Source organism: Ursus maritimus, unplaced genomic scaffold (assembly GCF_017311325.1).
Source record: "Ursus maritimus isolate PB19 unplaced genomic scaffold, ASM1731132v1 scaffold_5, whole genome shotgun sequence".
NCBI lineage: Eukaryota > Metazoa > Chordata > Mammalia > Carnivora > Ursidae > Ursus > Ursus maritimus.
The window spans coordinates 13,345,185-13,360,578 of NW_024426663.1; the positions used below are offsets into that span (position 1 = coordinate 13,345,185).

The following is a 15,394-nucleotide window of genomic DNA, read 5'->3' on the forward strand; positions in this document are numbered from 1 at the left end:
CCAAGGATACAAGGACAATACCAAGAAGGCTATTGAAAGTCACACAAAAATTCAGAATATCTTTCTGGGTTAACCAACCATTTATAAACTTGGGTTCGGGGGAAAGTGGAAGACTGGAGGTGGTATCTATTATTTTTAAAAATGAACATATATAATAGAATGCAAAATTCAAGTGGAGTCTTAAAACATTAAATGAAAAGAAATGTCTTATTTGGAAATAGTGGCCATTCTGTAACACCACAGAAACTGTTTCCTATCAGGACGTAAAAAGTGTTCCTTTTCATTTTTATGGCTACAAAGTCTTTAGTGAGTAGGTTAAAGGTACAGTGAGAAAGGCGGCACAGAAATACTCTCCTCAGTCACTGGGGTTACTTTGATGAGAAGCACAGGGGTGAGAAGCAGATTACATAAGATTTGGCCACAGAACTAACCACTCTCACTTTTCCAGATTTTCATAGTGATGTGACAGAGTACAAATCTGGATGGGGCAGGGAGAAATGGAGGAGGGAGGCATGAGAGGGGCAGCATCCTAGGCACATGGTGGCATCTCTATTTGGGGCAGGAGGAGTAATTCCACTGGTATCCATGTTGTATTTTAATTAATGGAAACACATGGTTTTGCTTTTACTGAGGTCTCCAAGGGCTCTTCAAGTGCTTACTGTACAGTAGAAGATAGACAAAATCCCCAACTGAAAAGAAGAAAAAAAAATTACATTCTACTGGCAACTTCAGACATTAAGAATGTTGATATTTGCTCTTCTGATCATCTTACAGCTTTAAAATTTACCTAGTAAGATGTCTGAAATCTCAGAATGCCTTCAGTCTCCTCATTTTCATAATTTAAACTTCTCCTGAGCAAGCAGAGGTAAAGACAATAAAAATCAGCTTTTTTGAATGGTCAGTGGGACAACTGTCTAAATGTTTATTGTTCATAACTAGTGTCATGACCAAAAATTTCCTTAATTTCCTTAATTGTATTGTGTGTATGTGGTTTGTGCTGTTAATCCACAATAGATGTCTCTCCGACAAAAAAAAAAAAAAAAAAAAAAAAAAAAAAAAAGCAGATAGCTTCAGTGGAAGACTGCCACTTCTAATCACATTAGGAAAATAAAATCTTCAGTGTTTATACAGTTTAGCTTGCCCTTGATATCATGAAGGTAAAGGATGCTGATAGGAGCTTAATGCCATGCTCAGCCCTGGCCATTGAATGTGGAAACTAGGGATTGGTTTTAATGTCAATTCAACCTGATTATCCATATTTTCAGGCATTTTCTTGACTGAATTTATAAACATAGGAGTATTTTACAGTTTCTGTAGTTTGTACATTATATCTTATCTATATTTACTCTTTGGCCGAAATTTTTAAAAATTTAAATGGTTTTCTTTAATATATTATATTGTCACATGATTCAAAACTCAAAAGGTGCAAAAGAATGTGAGTGGGTGGTCTCCCTCGCACTCCTCCCCCACAGGCATTCCTGTTCCCACCCCAAAGACAACTATGTTACCCAGTTCTTTTGGTCTTGCCAGAACTCTCATAGGCATTTACAAGCAAATATTTATAGGGATTTTCTATTCTTTTTTAATCAAATACTAGCACACAATATGTGAGTTGTGCACCTTGCTTTTCTTTTAACACCCACATCATAGAGATTCTTTATATTAGAACCTAGAGGGGGATGCCTGGATGGCTCAGTTGGCTAAGCATCTGCCTTCAGCTCAGGTCATGATCCCAGGGTCCTCCTTGCTCAGTGGAGAGCCTGCTTCTCCCACTGCCTGCCACTCCCCTGCTTGTGCTCTCTCTCTGACAAATAAATAAATAAAATCTTAAAAAAAAAAAAAAAAAAAAAACCTAGAGGGACTTCTCATCCTTTCTCTGTGAATGAAAGTATTCAGTGGTATGAATGTATTTTTAGGGGAGAAAAAATAATTTTCCCTCTACCCTTCTGCGTTCTTAGCTGAAACCTCTGTAATAAAAGACAGATTAATAAGAGAAAAACAGAAGTTTTTTAACACATATACCTCATGTATACATGAGAGATACTCATGGAAAAATAGTATCTTCCTAAGGTGGCTTGGAATTTAAGATCAAATACCATCTTAATAAGGAAAGATGAAGGGGGATGTAGGCCTCTTAGGAGATACTAAATGATCCTTTAAAAAGATGAATGGGCCCTTAGTAAAATAGAAGGGAGGTATGTTAGTCTGTGTCTTCTTCTGTGATAAGAGTCAATCTTCCCTGGTTGATGAAATTCCTCAGGAGGGGATTTATCATAATTGGGTTCCTTTTGGAGGATGTGTCTTTAGGAAGATAAGGTGAGTTCAGAGAAAGCCTTTCCTTCCATCTGCTGTTTTTCAAGTGCTTACAGCTTAAAATAATTAACATACCAAAGTGGCATGTTTTGGGGTGGCATGTCCTGAACTCATATTTTGGGGACAGCAAATTCTGCTGCTCTTCAGTATCATCCTTTTTTAAACTATTCCTTTGAAAATGAGCATTTAAGGAGTGCCTGGGTGACTCAGTCAGCTAAGCATCTGACTCATTTTTTGGCTCAGTTCATGATCTCACGGGTGGTGAGATGGAGACCTACGTGGGGCTCCATGCTCACCAGGGAGTCAGCTTGAAGTTTCTCTCCCTGTGCCCCTCCCCCCACTCACACACACACTCTCTCTCTCTAATGAATAAATCTTTTTAAAAAAATTTTTAAGGTTTTATTTATTTATTTATTTATTTATTTGAGAGAGAGAGAGCACGAGGAGGGGGGAGAAGCAGAGTCCCTGCTGAGCAGGGAGCCCGATGTGGGGCTCAATGCCAGGACCCTGGGATAAAGACTTGAGCTGAAGGCAGAAGCTTAACTGAATGAGCCACCTAGGTGCCCTTAAAATTTTTTTTTAAGAATGTCAACCTCAAGCTGACACCGTCTAATTAGATGCAGGAAGTAGAATCAGCTGGGAAAATAGTAAATTTATTCTCTGCCCTACAATCAGAAAGCTGTACCCGTTCTGTAAACTAAAAGCAGAGGTTCTCCCTTGGCCAATGGCAGTTTTCGCCAACTGGTCAAAACTGCCCGCTCTGGGGCGCCTGCTCATGTATAGCAAATCAATGTCAGCTAAAACATAAGGTGTTATCAGTCAGTACCTGTCAGTACATCACTCAAACATTTGTAATTCCAGACCCAAGAAGAGCCAGGTTGAAAAGCAAAGTAGATTATTACTACTTTTCCTTTTCTGTATCTTGTTCTCAGTGATACACTGTATTGAAGAGGATTGGAGTAGAGGATTCTCTAGTTAAATAAATAAATAAATCTTTAAAAAATAAAAATAAACATTTAAAATATTCCCAGCCTCAGGCAATTTAAGAAAACAATACAATGAATAACTTTGCCTACACATTATTCTGAGATGTGCTGATATATTTAGATAACTTCTTAGGTGTAGAATTGTTAGAGCATATGTTTTATTTATTTATTTATTTATTTATTTATTTATTTATTTATTTAGGAGGGGGGTGGAGAGGCAGAGGAAGAGGAGGGAGAGAGAGAATCTTAAGCAGACTCCATGCCCAGTGCAAGCCCGATACAGGGCTCCATCTCACAACCCTGAGATTATGACCTGAGCCAAAATCAAGAGTCCAAGGCTTAACCAACTGAGCCACCCAGAGACCCCAAACATATGTACTTTTAATGTTGAAAGATATTTGTCAACTACTTAGTCATTTTATTGTGTAAATATGGATATAACAGAGGAGGGAAGGAAGAATGCTCCAGAAGCTTGAGGACTCTATTGTTTGAAAAGTCTCAAAGTGTTCCAGTGATATTGTATATTCTATTTCCCTGAGATAGTTGAGGATCAAAGTTATGCCCTGCCCAACTTTCACACTTTCTTTCACATTTCTGCTTTGAGAGTAATGACGGGTGTTTGGGTTTTGTAGGAGCTGATGACCATTTTCCAACTATTGCACTGGAATGGAAGCCTAAAAGCCCTACGTGAAACAAAGTGTTCCCGACAGGTGAGATTTTCCAGTCAAGAATGGGTTTGTGTCGTATGGACTGAGCAGATGGCTCATCATCTTCCTAGATTTCCTTTATTTGGATTTTTCTCTGTTTAAATCTGGCATCTTATCTATTCAGAGCAGAGGATACATGAAAAAATATATATAACAGTCCATTTGAGTCAGGGACTGATCAAATATACACGGTAAGGAGAATGTTGCCTGCATATAGGACTGACTTAGATACCTGTACTAAATGCCAAAATGGAGGGATCGTTAAGACAGACTTGGTTTCTAAGTCAAATGCTGAATCTCTCTATGCACCTGCCCTGCCTTAGAATTTGTGCCCTCTTCTACTCCAATGCAGAAATTTGAGAATGCACTGCTTCTGAACTTCCTCACTGAAGAGTGGTAAAGTTGATTGTAGCAGGAGGACTTTTCTCACCCCCACCAAAAGTCCCCAGAGGACAACAGAAATGATTATAAAGTTGGGCAAGCTGGCATTCAATCACCTTAATTTTTTGGTTTGGAAGTTTCTTCTTTATTTTTCAGAAATGAGGTCTCACTATTTCTTTGTTACCTATGAGAAGCACTCCCCCCCTTTTTTTAATGGCAAAGGCATATCCCCTCCTGTGTCTTTAACAGTTTTCACCTACTACCCTCCAAGATTCATCCTTCCTTTAGGCACCAGTAGACTTTGAAAGATGGCCGTTCATTTTTGAGAATTTTCTAACAGGAATTTGTATGAAGGATAAAGTCTCTACCAGTCAGCTAGATGTGGGTGGATATAAGTTTTCCATGCACTGCAGCCCCAGGAGTTTTTAGTTGTTCTTTGGTTAGAAAGTCTGGCTTTCAAAATGTCAAAGATGGAAAAGAAATGAGTAGTTGACAATGGCTAGGGCTATTTTTTTCTTTTCCTTTGATTTTATAAAAGGCCTTTGAAATTCGCTGGGTTGGTTATAAACACTTTTCCATGGTTGTTTTTAATTTGTTAAGGTCATAAATAAATACCATATGTTCTTGAAAATAAAAATAAGCAATGCATCCACTCTACAAGATCTTCTTAAAGTATATCCATCAAACCTATACATGATGTTACAATGTATTGGCAAATTTTTCACATGAGAATTGACAGGTAGTGATTAATTTCAAATTATTTACAGAAGAGACAATGTACACGAAGGTACCATTATGATATCAATAATGATAATGTCTACGTTCCGCATTCTTAAAGTTATTTCTGTAGTTCCTGTGAGCCATTTGGACTGCCATCTATCTTCCTTATGCTAAGAACACAGCAATTAGGAAGTTGACTCTCCTGGTTTCTAAGCCTTGTCCTGACTCAAAGCCTCCTGCTCTCTACAGAAAGGTGTAACCAAACACAATTCTGCCCTAATCCTTCCATATAATTGTTTCTGTCTCTCTACCTTGCTGAAGGAGATAATGCTGGGCAGAAGAGTTCAAGGAATCAATGAGGTAGTAATATTCATGCATAAAGGAATACATTTTCAAAGGAAGACATTTTCTAGCAAGGTCAGAGTTTTGTTTGTGAACATTATTGAGTCGTTCTTGGTGGTAGTGTTTTGACTCAACTTGAAGTGACCTTGCTTTGCCTGATCAGCTTAGCCATTCATTTGCTTTAAGAAGTCTATTTGAGGTTTGGCTTCCATTTGTGAACATTAGAGAGGTTCAGTTGTTGGCAAAACCCCTATGGATGTGGATGTGGGGGGTGGCAGAGACAAAGGAAATGAGGTGTTGGGAGGCCATGAACACAGGTGCCTTTGTTGCTCTTCATTGACACTCTGGACTTTGTCTCTTGACTCCCAGGAAGTCATCTCCTACTATTCCCAGTATTCCCTAGATGAAAAGATGCGCAGTCACATGGCCCTGGACTGGATTATGAAGGAGAAGGAGTCACCAGGAATCCTCTCTCAAGAGCTACGGATGGCCCTGAGGGAGTTGGAGGAAGCAAGGAAAGCGGGACAAGAACTGCGGTTTTACAAAGAAAAGAAAGAAATCCTGAGTTTAGCCCTGACTCAGATCTACAGTGATCCTGACACCTCCTCACCCAGTGACGATCAGCTGAGCCTAACAGCTCTTTGTGGCTACCACTAGCAAGGCCAGGTCCCAGCTGCCCTGAGGTTGGCAGAGGCCAGACTCTAAAATTAGGAAGCTCAGTGAAGGAGGTCATCAGAGGCTTTAGCACCTATAGCTACTACCTGAAGGCTGTACTAATTCTTCCCATCCATTCCATTCACAGAATCTAAGAGTAGTAGGACCCTTACAGGACCCAACATCCCACTTGATGCATTTTCCCATCATGCTTTCAAGAGTTCCGCCTCTTACTGAAAGGATGGAGACAAGATTATTGGAAAAATATTTTCCAGGTTTGGCTTTAACCTAAAGCCCTGTTGACATGTGCCTTGCTAGATTATATGTGTTGTTTTAAACAATGGGCCAGTGTAGCATCCCCCAAAAGAACATCAGCCAAGACTGGGGAAAGTAGCATGATAGCAATTTTTTAAAATACTTGGCATTAAATAAACAATATAGAAAATATGCATGGGTCAGAGTTTCTTCCTAAGCTTTATAAGCTAAGAGATACTTTACTAGGTGTAGTCTATAAAATTACAGTGGGGATTTTATCTGGACATCCCACTATCAAAGATCTTAAAGTGATAATAGTATGAAAACACTTGATAAATTTAATTTGGCTTAAAATGCCAGTAATAATCATTTTTAAAAGTCTACACTCTTCCATATGGGGATATCACCTAGCGTAGTACCTTCATGGGTATTCCTCAAGAAGAATTAATATCTAATTTTTACGAGTCCTGCAGTCAGTCATGTTCATTTTTAATTTGCAAATAGATTACTTGAATTGATTTGTTTTTATTTTTGCCACCACAGTCATATATCTATAATGAAGAAAATTACTGGCATTTTAAAGGTTAAAGCATTTTGAAAAATCACTAGCTTTTAACAGTGCCTGCATTTGATTGTTTTCTCATGCATTAGAGAGGAGTCTTTAGCTGTCTTTTTGTCGTTGTTCAAGAACATGAGCCATGAGTAGCTCAAGTGTAGTGTCATTTTTAGGTTTTAATTAGACATCTCTTTTTGAAAATGGCTTGGGTCAATTAATTGATTAGAAAACCGAAAACAAATACAGACCAATTTTTGGATAGTTTCTAGTAGCTCAAGTTTAAGAATGGCACCGGTACCAATTTTAAACATTTATAGGAATTTCCATATTTATGGAAATGGATTATCTTGCATTTAGTCCAAAATTTCAAAATAAAGAACACAGTTTTTTCAATGTTAAACAAGGCTTCTTTTTCTTCATGTTTAGGCAAATGCGAATTAACTTTTCTGAAGGCTAAAACCACTACATTTACATTAAAAACAGAAGCATGATAGTTTAACTTCAAATCTAAATATGTGCAGATGTAATTATCACTCCTTAAGTCCCCATGAAAACTATGTATACTGATCATGTATTTTTGAAGTAAACTTGATAATAAAAAATTAATTTCATATATCATATTTCTTACACCAGGGGAGAATTTAGCTTCAGATGTGCCCTACTCTAATGTGAAAAGGTAATACTATATAAATATTAGATAAATTTAATTTAAAAATATTGTCTTAACAAACGTCACATTCCTCTCCATTATGAGGCTAAATATCACCTAAAATAAAACTGTATTCCCTTAAAATCTCAAAAAGGAATTAGGATTAATATTTGTAAATTGGATTAATTTTAAAATTAAGGAAACTTCCTATTTAAAGTAATTTTTTCATAAAGTTATTACTCTTTATCATTTCAGAAAGCCACAATTTCCCATGTTGGGTGTGTTTAAAGGTAGGTACATCTTTGCTGCATTTGCAGACTTTGACAATGACTACCTCAAGTTGACACCACCTAATTAGATGCAGGAAGTAGAATCAGCTGGGAAAATAGTAAATTTATTCTCTGCCCAACAATCAGAAAGCTGTACCCGTTCTGTAAACTAAAAGCAGAGGTTCTCCCTTGGCCAATGGCAGTTTGGAATGGCATGGAACCTACAGCAAAAGAAGCAAAAGTCAGAATCTTTGCAGTTGCTGGGCCCTTTGATGTTCATTTATAGCAAATCAATGTCAGCTAAAACATAAGGTGCATCAGTCAGTATCTGTCAGTACATCACTCAAACATTTGTAATTCAGACCCAAGAAGAGCCAGGTTGAAAAGCAAAGTAGATTATTACTATTTTTCCTTTTCTGTATCTTGTTCTCGGTGATACACTGTGTTGAATAGGATTGGAGTGGAGGATTCTCTAGTTAAATATATGGAGCTCTGAGTCCTAAACTTTTGTGGTTATGACCCCTTTGAGAATCCAGTGAAAGTCATGGACCTTTTCCTAGGAAAATAGAATGAAGTATATACGTTCAAATTTGCACAAACAGTTTCAGTGAGCTTGCGGACTTTTCCAAAGCCCATGGATTGCTCTGTCCAACAACCTCCAGTTTAGAACTCTTAATTTTGAGCACAGACTTACCGTCTCTTGAACTTTTCAGCAGGGATCCAAGCTAGTTCAGACATAGCCCTGTGTAGCCTAATTCTAAGATAAATGTCATTATCCTTACATACAGAATTGTTCTGTATCTTGACAAGAAATAGTTTAATTTTTACAAAATCCAAATACACCAAATTGTTATGAAAAAGCAGCTGAAAGCAAACTAGTCACTAAATGTGTGTGAACCTATCAGAATATTACTGATTTAATGAAGTCATTGTTCCTCTAATGATCAGAATTTGGTTGTCCATTTGTTCAAAAGCTATAGTCCACTGATATGTTTTCTGTTAAATTCATTCACTTACCTCTAGAAAAGGAGAAGAATAAAATTACAGATATTCTTGAAATGCTGTATCCACATCAACTTTGAATCTAATCCTTTATGTCTCAGGGAAAAGAGGAAAAAAAAACATATAAAGATTTAACACTCTCTTGTTTCTTGGGGGGAAAATTTTGAAGGTAGCAGTATTGGTATAGTTGACTTTATCTCTGAAATGCTTTAGAGAATTCTGAGATATATCATGCCGTGCCTTTCTTTCTTGCCTAAGGACAGAAGAAGCCAGACGAAGAAAATTTTATTATCCTTGACTATGTTTACAAGTAAGCACTCTTCAGGATATTATCACTTATATATTGTTGATACTTTTTTGTTTTGCCTTGCAGAAATGCAAATATTAAGTTTTCTTCTATGGTGTCTATGGTGTTAAATAGTGAATATTATTTTTAGCTAGAGCTTTTAGGAACATGGAAATAATTTTCTCCAGCACAGTGGTTCTCAACTTTGGCTGCACATTAGAAATAATTAAGGAGCTTTAAAAAATCCTAAATGTCTAGACTATACCTCGACCAATGAAATCAAACTCTCTGGAAGCGGGGCCCAGGCATCAGTATTTTTTAAAACTCCCCAGGTTGTTTCAATGTGCAGCAAGGTTTGGGAATGACTGCTCTACCCAGGAAGGTCTGGCCCAAAGGTCCTTGGCCTAGCTAGTGGAAGCTATTACTCCACTTGGCCTTGGCCCCAATTCCAATGTTGAGCTCCTCTGAGCTAGGTAGGACCTGTTTGAGCAACAGGCTTTCCTGGAGCCCAGAACTAAAGCAGGGCAAGCACACACACATGTGCAAACACACAGACACACACAGTATCTTACAGTACAGCTAAATTCTGCCCCAGGGTCCAGGCTTGCTTTCTCAAATATGATACATAAAATATCCATACCAAAATCATCTGGGGTACTCATTTAAAAATTAAAGTTCCTGGGCCACACCCCAGACCTGCTGACCAAATTACTGGAGAAGGTCTGGATAATGTACCACTTTACCAGGTGTTTCTGATCAGACTTAAATTTGAATTCTTTTGGCCTAAAGCTACCTAACACATTCTTTAGTGGGTGGCATAGCTTTGCCCCCTTTGGATGTAAGCAGCCTCCTGGGGTAGAGTGCAGAAAGGAATAAAGGAGAGAAGGGAATGTTGCCCCTCTACCCTTTCTGGAAGCTGGAGAAAAATAGAAGGGGCAAAGAGATACGGCTGCCTTTTTTCTACCAAAAGAGCAGCTCCCATTCTTTTATCACTTTGGCCTTAACATTTGGAAATACTTTTAATCCCTTTACCAGACACCATGGAAATCTCTTTTTGCTCATATAAAGTTGCTTCCTTAAACCTGACTAAACCCTGGTAGCACTTTGTACCTTGGAACAAAGTAGATTGTGGGAAAGGCAAGCAGAAGCTTCTTCTTGAGAACTGTTGATCCTCTAGTGGTTTGCAAGTGAAAATCCCAGATTGCTATCCATTTATAGCAGTTCCCAATTGTAGCAGCAATTATGTACCACAAATACATTTTAAGTCAGTTGTTCAACCCCAAGGGTGCATTTTTCTCTAAAAGCAAGGTCATAAATGGTGGCAAGTTTCCCAAACTAGCCTAAATAAGCAGTAGGGCACCCGAAAAACTAATTTATAGGACCTAATACATCCCTAGGTTGTGAGTGGGCAAGGGAAGGTAGAACAAGGGCAGCTGTGGGTCTAAGGCATAGTATTGAAAACCTCCTGAGGTGTATTTCTCGGCCCCAAACTGGTTCTCCAGCCTCTTTATATTTTCTTTGTCCCTCCATAGATAACCTTGCCAACACCCCACCCACTGTTGCCTCTTCTGAGCATGGTTTCTTCCACTTGACTTACTGAAGAAAAGTTAATTTTTTCCTGCCTTCTTACAAACTCTTTGAAAATTTCTAAAAGAAACAGGAATATTTGTGTGACCTAAAAGTGGCAGCTACTAAGCTTCTCTGCAGACTGTTTTCACCAGGGCTGCTGCAGAAAGACACAGACACACAAAGCAGGACTACACTGAACAGGGTAACCATGAAACCTGTCCCATGCACCCATAGTCCTAAGGTTTCCTGCTTCTTTGGTGTTCTCATTAGGCTCCAAGTGACACTGTCCCATCCTGATCACAACTGCCCCATAACTAGCCAGTGATTCTGGATAACCTGGCTCAAACTCCAAAGTGGACTGATGAGTTTGTCTCCTCAGGAATGTGAACTAAGAAACATGAAAGGAATTTGCCAGGTTGAGTTGGGAGGGGAAGTTGGAGGAGTCACCTTCCTGAGAGCTGTGGTCTCTGCAAGCACAAGTGAGGAGGAGGAAGGAATCATGAGTCAGGAGAAGAAGGTGTTCAGTAGAAAGAGGAGACACTGATTGGTGCAGAGAGCAGATGCAGAGACGGGCAGAGATGCAAGAAGGTGAAAGCATGAAGCCCATGAGGGGATGACAAGAGCTGCTGGCCCAAGTGCCCTGCAATAAATTTTCTTATTATTTATCCAAGTGGATCACACCTTGCAACCAAAGAAATCAGACCTTACTTATTCAGAGCAAAATCACACTGTATTATTCTGGATTTTTTATCCTCCGAGTAGACCGAAAAAAACTGACGTGAGGAAGAGCCTCTTCAACGCTGCTGAGAAAAGTAGATCAAAAGCTGGTGACAGAGTTGACTTTTTCCCCACTCATACCCCCTCCCACGCCAATGTCAGGTCTCACAGTGTTCAGGAGTTCTTCCAACTCTGAAATAAATTTACGTATCGCGTGCTAATCATCCTGCCCTTGCTTCCCTGCATAGAAATTCCTGTGTTCTCATGTTCTACAGGAGGTATAACCACAGAAAGCAAACAGGACTCTATTTTTAAAAAGACAGAATTCATAACCTCAGATAACTGTTGTCTTCTTAAAAAATTAGTTACCTCAGGAAACTAATAACATGCTCTGACAATGCTCAAGAATGCGATCTTTGCCAAAGACAAAAAAAAACAGTCATGCACTCGTCTTTGGAAATGGTCCTCTGAATTCATGTGAGCAAAGAAGAAAAGCAGTGTCTATTGTTGGCTGAGAGCTCCTTGCCATCCTGAACTGACTAGTTTATCTTAGCATCAGGACTATTAGATCAAATACTTAGCAGGTGCTCAATGAATGCTTCTTGAGTAGGAATTTGTTATCATTGTGTTGGTACCTTCCTTACTCCTTGATGATGAGTTAATTCATTCACCAGACCTGGCTTTGTTCTACTTGACTAGTCAGGACTCACTTGGTTGTAAGGTAGAAACCCAAATCCAGCCTACTAAGCAAAGGGGGAGTTTATTGGCTTGTGACACAAGAGTGTTTCTTCCAAGTACATCTGTATCCAGGAGCACAAACCAGGACTTGATCTTGCTCATGATATTGATGTGTACATATGTGCATACATGTGTATCATTGCTCATTTCCCAAATCAGCTCTCTTTTGTGTTGGCTCCATTTTTAGGCAGGCTGTCCCCTTGGAGTAGCAAGACGGTGACTGGCAGTTTCATGCTTCCCTCATAGCAGCAGGAGAAATTCTCTTCCCAGCAGTTCAAGTCCAAATTCCAGAACTGGGTGCTATAGTGGTGTTTTAGTTCAATCAATCACTGTGCCATTCCTGAGGCACATGCCTGTCCTCCTAGAACTAGTAGTCAATTCATCCCATCTAAACAACGCAGACCCAGTGGAGAAGGAGGAGTCACCTGAGGGAAATATGGGTTCGGTTACCAAAGTGAGGAAATGTGGCCACTTCCCAAGACATTTTAAAAATATTTGTCCTTAAGAGCCTTCAGAGACAGAATAAACAATAGAAGAACTGCAGTCTCTCCAACCATTAATTGGGGAAAAGGATTCTGGGTAGACAAAAAATAACAGATGTCCACTATGAATACATTGTACCATTTCCAAAAATCAAATCCACTCTCAAAGGACAAATTTTGTCACCATTAAGGATGTTCAAAAGAACATTCTCCCCTGAGGGGAAGTCTAAAAGTGTTTCCAGACCAATCACATCACTGGAATAAGCATAGAAGTTCTCTGAGGACTTGCCTGAAGGGGCCAGTGCTCATTTATATGAAAGAGTTCTGTCATGTGGAGAAGCCTAATCACTCACATTAATCTGCAGTCACACTTCATATATCTTCCGTGATGATGAATCGTTGCTATGCAAGTGAGTCAGGAAATTTCCTCTGGTCTATTTCTGGTGGGCTCTGGCTTTCATTATCAGTGGCTGCTAATTCTACTTAATAGAAAAGAAAACAACTGATGCCACCAATTGAAAACAACTGTGGCAAAACTGGACCGCTCATAGCCTGGGTACTTAATCTGCCCTTCCTTATGGCTGAGCACCTTGCAACCTTAAGAAGGGCTCCACTCTGACCCATGAGTTGTGACATAAAATGATTTTAGAAACAGTTTATTTTGAGGCAATTCAAGGAGTCTCTTCCAGATATTTCCATGTAGTGATTTGTTAGTTTATGTCTGGAAGTGAATGGGCTGTACTTAGTGCAAGCAGGTTTTTGTAGGGAAATTTTGAAAACACAGGTGACCCAATGAAATACCAGACCACCCGGAGAGTTGAAAAGTCAACCTGAAGCCATAATGAACCAAAACTAAAAAATTGGAATGATTTTACCCTTTCAGTTAATCTTCTCTCAAATGACCTGGGAATTTTGTTTTATTTATTTACTCACTGTGGCTACTTAGATCTTTAAAAATGTTTTTTTTTTTTTTTGGCCACAAGGTCACCAAAACAAATAAATCCAAAAAATGGGAGAGGAGGGTTCAATTCTCCTAAAGGCTGAAATGGATTCTTTTATCTCAAACAATGACTCACATCAATATGTTTGTTAAAGATTGGGTCACTAACGTCGTGAATTAGAGTAAGACTAATCATACTGCCCTTCATCCAGAGCACTCTAACTGGGAATATGTTCTGCGTCCTTTTTATTTTCTTCGTGGAAATCCAAGGACAGTAGCTCCTTGCCCAATTCACCAGTCGTTTGTGAAAAGCCAAGGGGGCTCAGCTCTCACTCTGCTGAAAAGAGGTTTCAGTAGGCTATGTCTCGCCACAAGGGCAACTTCGTCCCAGGCATTGCAGGTGTCACACACGTTGATAGTAGGATTGGCAGGGTCTAAAATGAATGGCCTAAAACAAAACAAAACAAAACAAAACAAAACGAAACACAAAACTATCCATGTCTGAACTCGGTTTGATTTGTTGTGTAGTGAGAAAAGGGGATGTCAGAGTTATAGAAGGAACATGGTTAAGAAGAGGACTCTTGGAAGGGTGGAAGCAAGAGACCTAATACCCATCAGGAAGCAGCATCTTGCTTCTGCTCCCCGCAACTCTGACGCCCTCTCATTTTTTTCCTCTTCACCTCTGGAGGCATTTCCTCCCTGGTTTCCTGTCTTTAATTTCCTCCCCATTTGCTGTGTGTATCCACATTTGATTCATTCTATTCAAATTACTTGTAATTCACACTTGAGAATTAAAGTTCTGTGAGAAGTAATCAAAGGGAATTGACCTTGTGCTAATTAAGGCCTTCTCATTTACAGTGAATCACAATCAAGCTGTCTTTGCTCCAGACTTTCTTTCTGGATGGCAAACATGCTTCTTCTATCCTAAGGGCATAGAAAAAGATAAATAGTTACCTTGTGTGTTTCTGGTTCACCTTTACAAAAATGGGGAACTTGGGATGGTAGTGTCTGTGCCAAACAACATCGATTTCTGCATATCGAACCAGAAGCTTGAGGACTGCCCTCATTCCCTGCACCAGGCTGAAGAGCAGCGGCTTTCCCGCCAGTTCCCAGACATGAATGGTGAGGAGCTCCACTGTGTAAGAGGAAGGAAGTCTCCGGAACCTAGAAACACAGAATGAAGGGTTGTCTACTTCCCTTAACCCAGAAAATGAAGACCGATTTATTCAGTTATGAGAAAAATTTAAGCGCAACAGGCAATACAGAAGAAGAAATTCTATTTTCAATCTCACTATTTATCAAACAATAATTTTCCACCCATCCGATTGGCAAAATAAAAAGAATGATAATATCCAGCATGGGTGAGTTTGTGAGAAGATAGACACTCACACTCTATTGGTGAAAATGTAAATTAATACAGTCTTTTTTGTAAATTAATACAACTCTATACAAATTTGATATGTTCCCTCCCTTTCATCAGCATTTCTACTTCTATGACCTTCTGTAGAGGATGTGGCTAGTCTGACTTGAGTACACAATGGATTTTGAAGACTTACATTTTAAAAAAAGGAAAATACTCATTAATAATTTTTATATTGATTGCATGTTGAAATAATATTTTTGACATAGTGGGCTAAATATATTATTAAAATTAAGTTCTTCCATTACTTTTTACCTTTCTAATGTTGCTACCAGAATATCTAATATCGCATGTGTGGTTTGTATTTGAACCTCACATTACATTTGTCTCACCAGTGATCTGTGCCATGCAGTCGTTAAAAGAATGTAGATCTCTAAGATCTCTAGGTACAGATATAAAAAGATATAA

At 38.9% G+C, this 15,394-nt stretch overlaps 2 protein-coding genes and 1 long non-coding RNA gene across 4 annotated transcripts in view; 2 read left to right on the top strand and 1 right to left on the bottom strand.

The window, feature by feature from the left end:
- Window positions 1–7,496, top strand: part of LIX1 (limb and CNS expressed 1) — a 51,602-nt gene extending 44,106 nt beyond the window's left edge. For both annotated transcript variants that reach the window (XM_008700892.2, XM_008700894.1), the window contains exons 6-7: window positions 3,932–4,009; window positions 5,819–7,496. In XM_008700892.2, coding sequence (XP_008699114.1) covers window positions 3,932–4,009; window positions 5,819–6,106 — 366 coding nt within the window. In that variant the 3' untranslated portion in view covers window positions 6,107–7,496. The remainder of the gene's footprint in view (window positions 1–3,931; window positions 4,010–5,818) is intronic.
- Window positions 7,497–7,543: 47 nt separating this feature from the next.
- On the top strand, window positions 7,544–9,137 carry LOC103672211. Its single transcript, XR_571122.1, has 3 exons — window positions 7,544–7,590; window positions 7,819–7,853; window positions 9,093–9,137. It is a non-coding gene; the product is annotated as an uncharacterized LOC103672211 (long non-coding RNA).
- A 4,061-nt stretch (window positions 9,138–13,198) lies between these two features.
- LOC121100644 (2'-5'-oligoadenylate synthase-like protein 2) lies at window positions 13,199–14,774 on the bottom strand. Its single transcript, XM_040621922.1, has 2 exons — window positions 14,521–14,774; window positions 13,199–14,014 (listed from the first exon to the last, which is right to left on the bottom strand). Exons 1-2 carry the CDS (start codon window positions 14,631–14,633, stop codon window positions 13,858–13,860), a joined length of 270 nt encoding a protein of 89 aa, XP_040477856.1. The 5' UTR covers window positions 14,634–14,774; the 3' UTR covers window positions 13,199–13,857.
- Window positions 14,775–15,394: the final 620 nt, after the last annotated feature.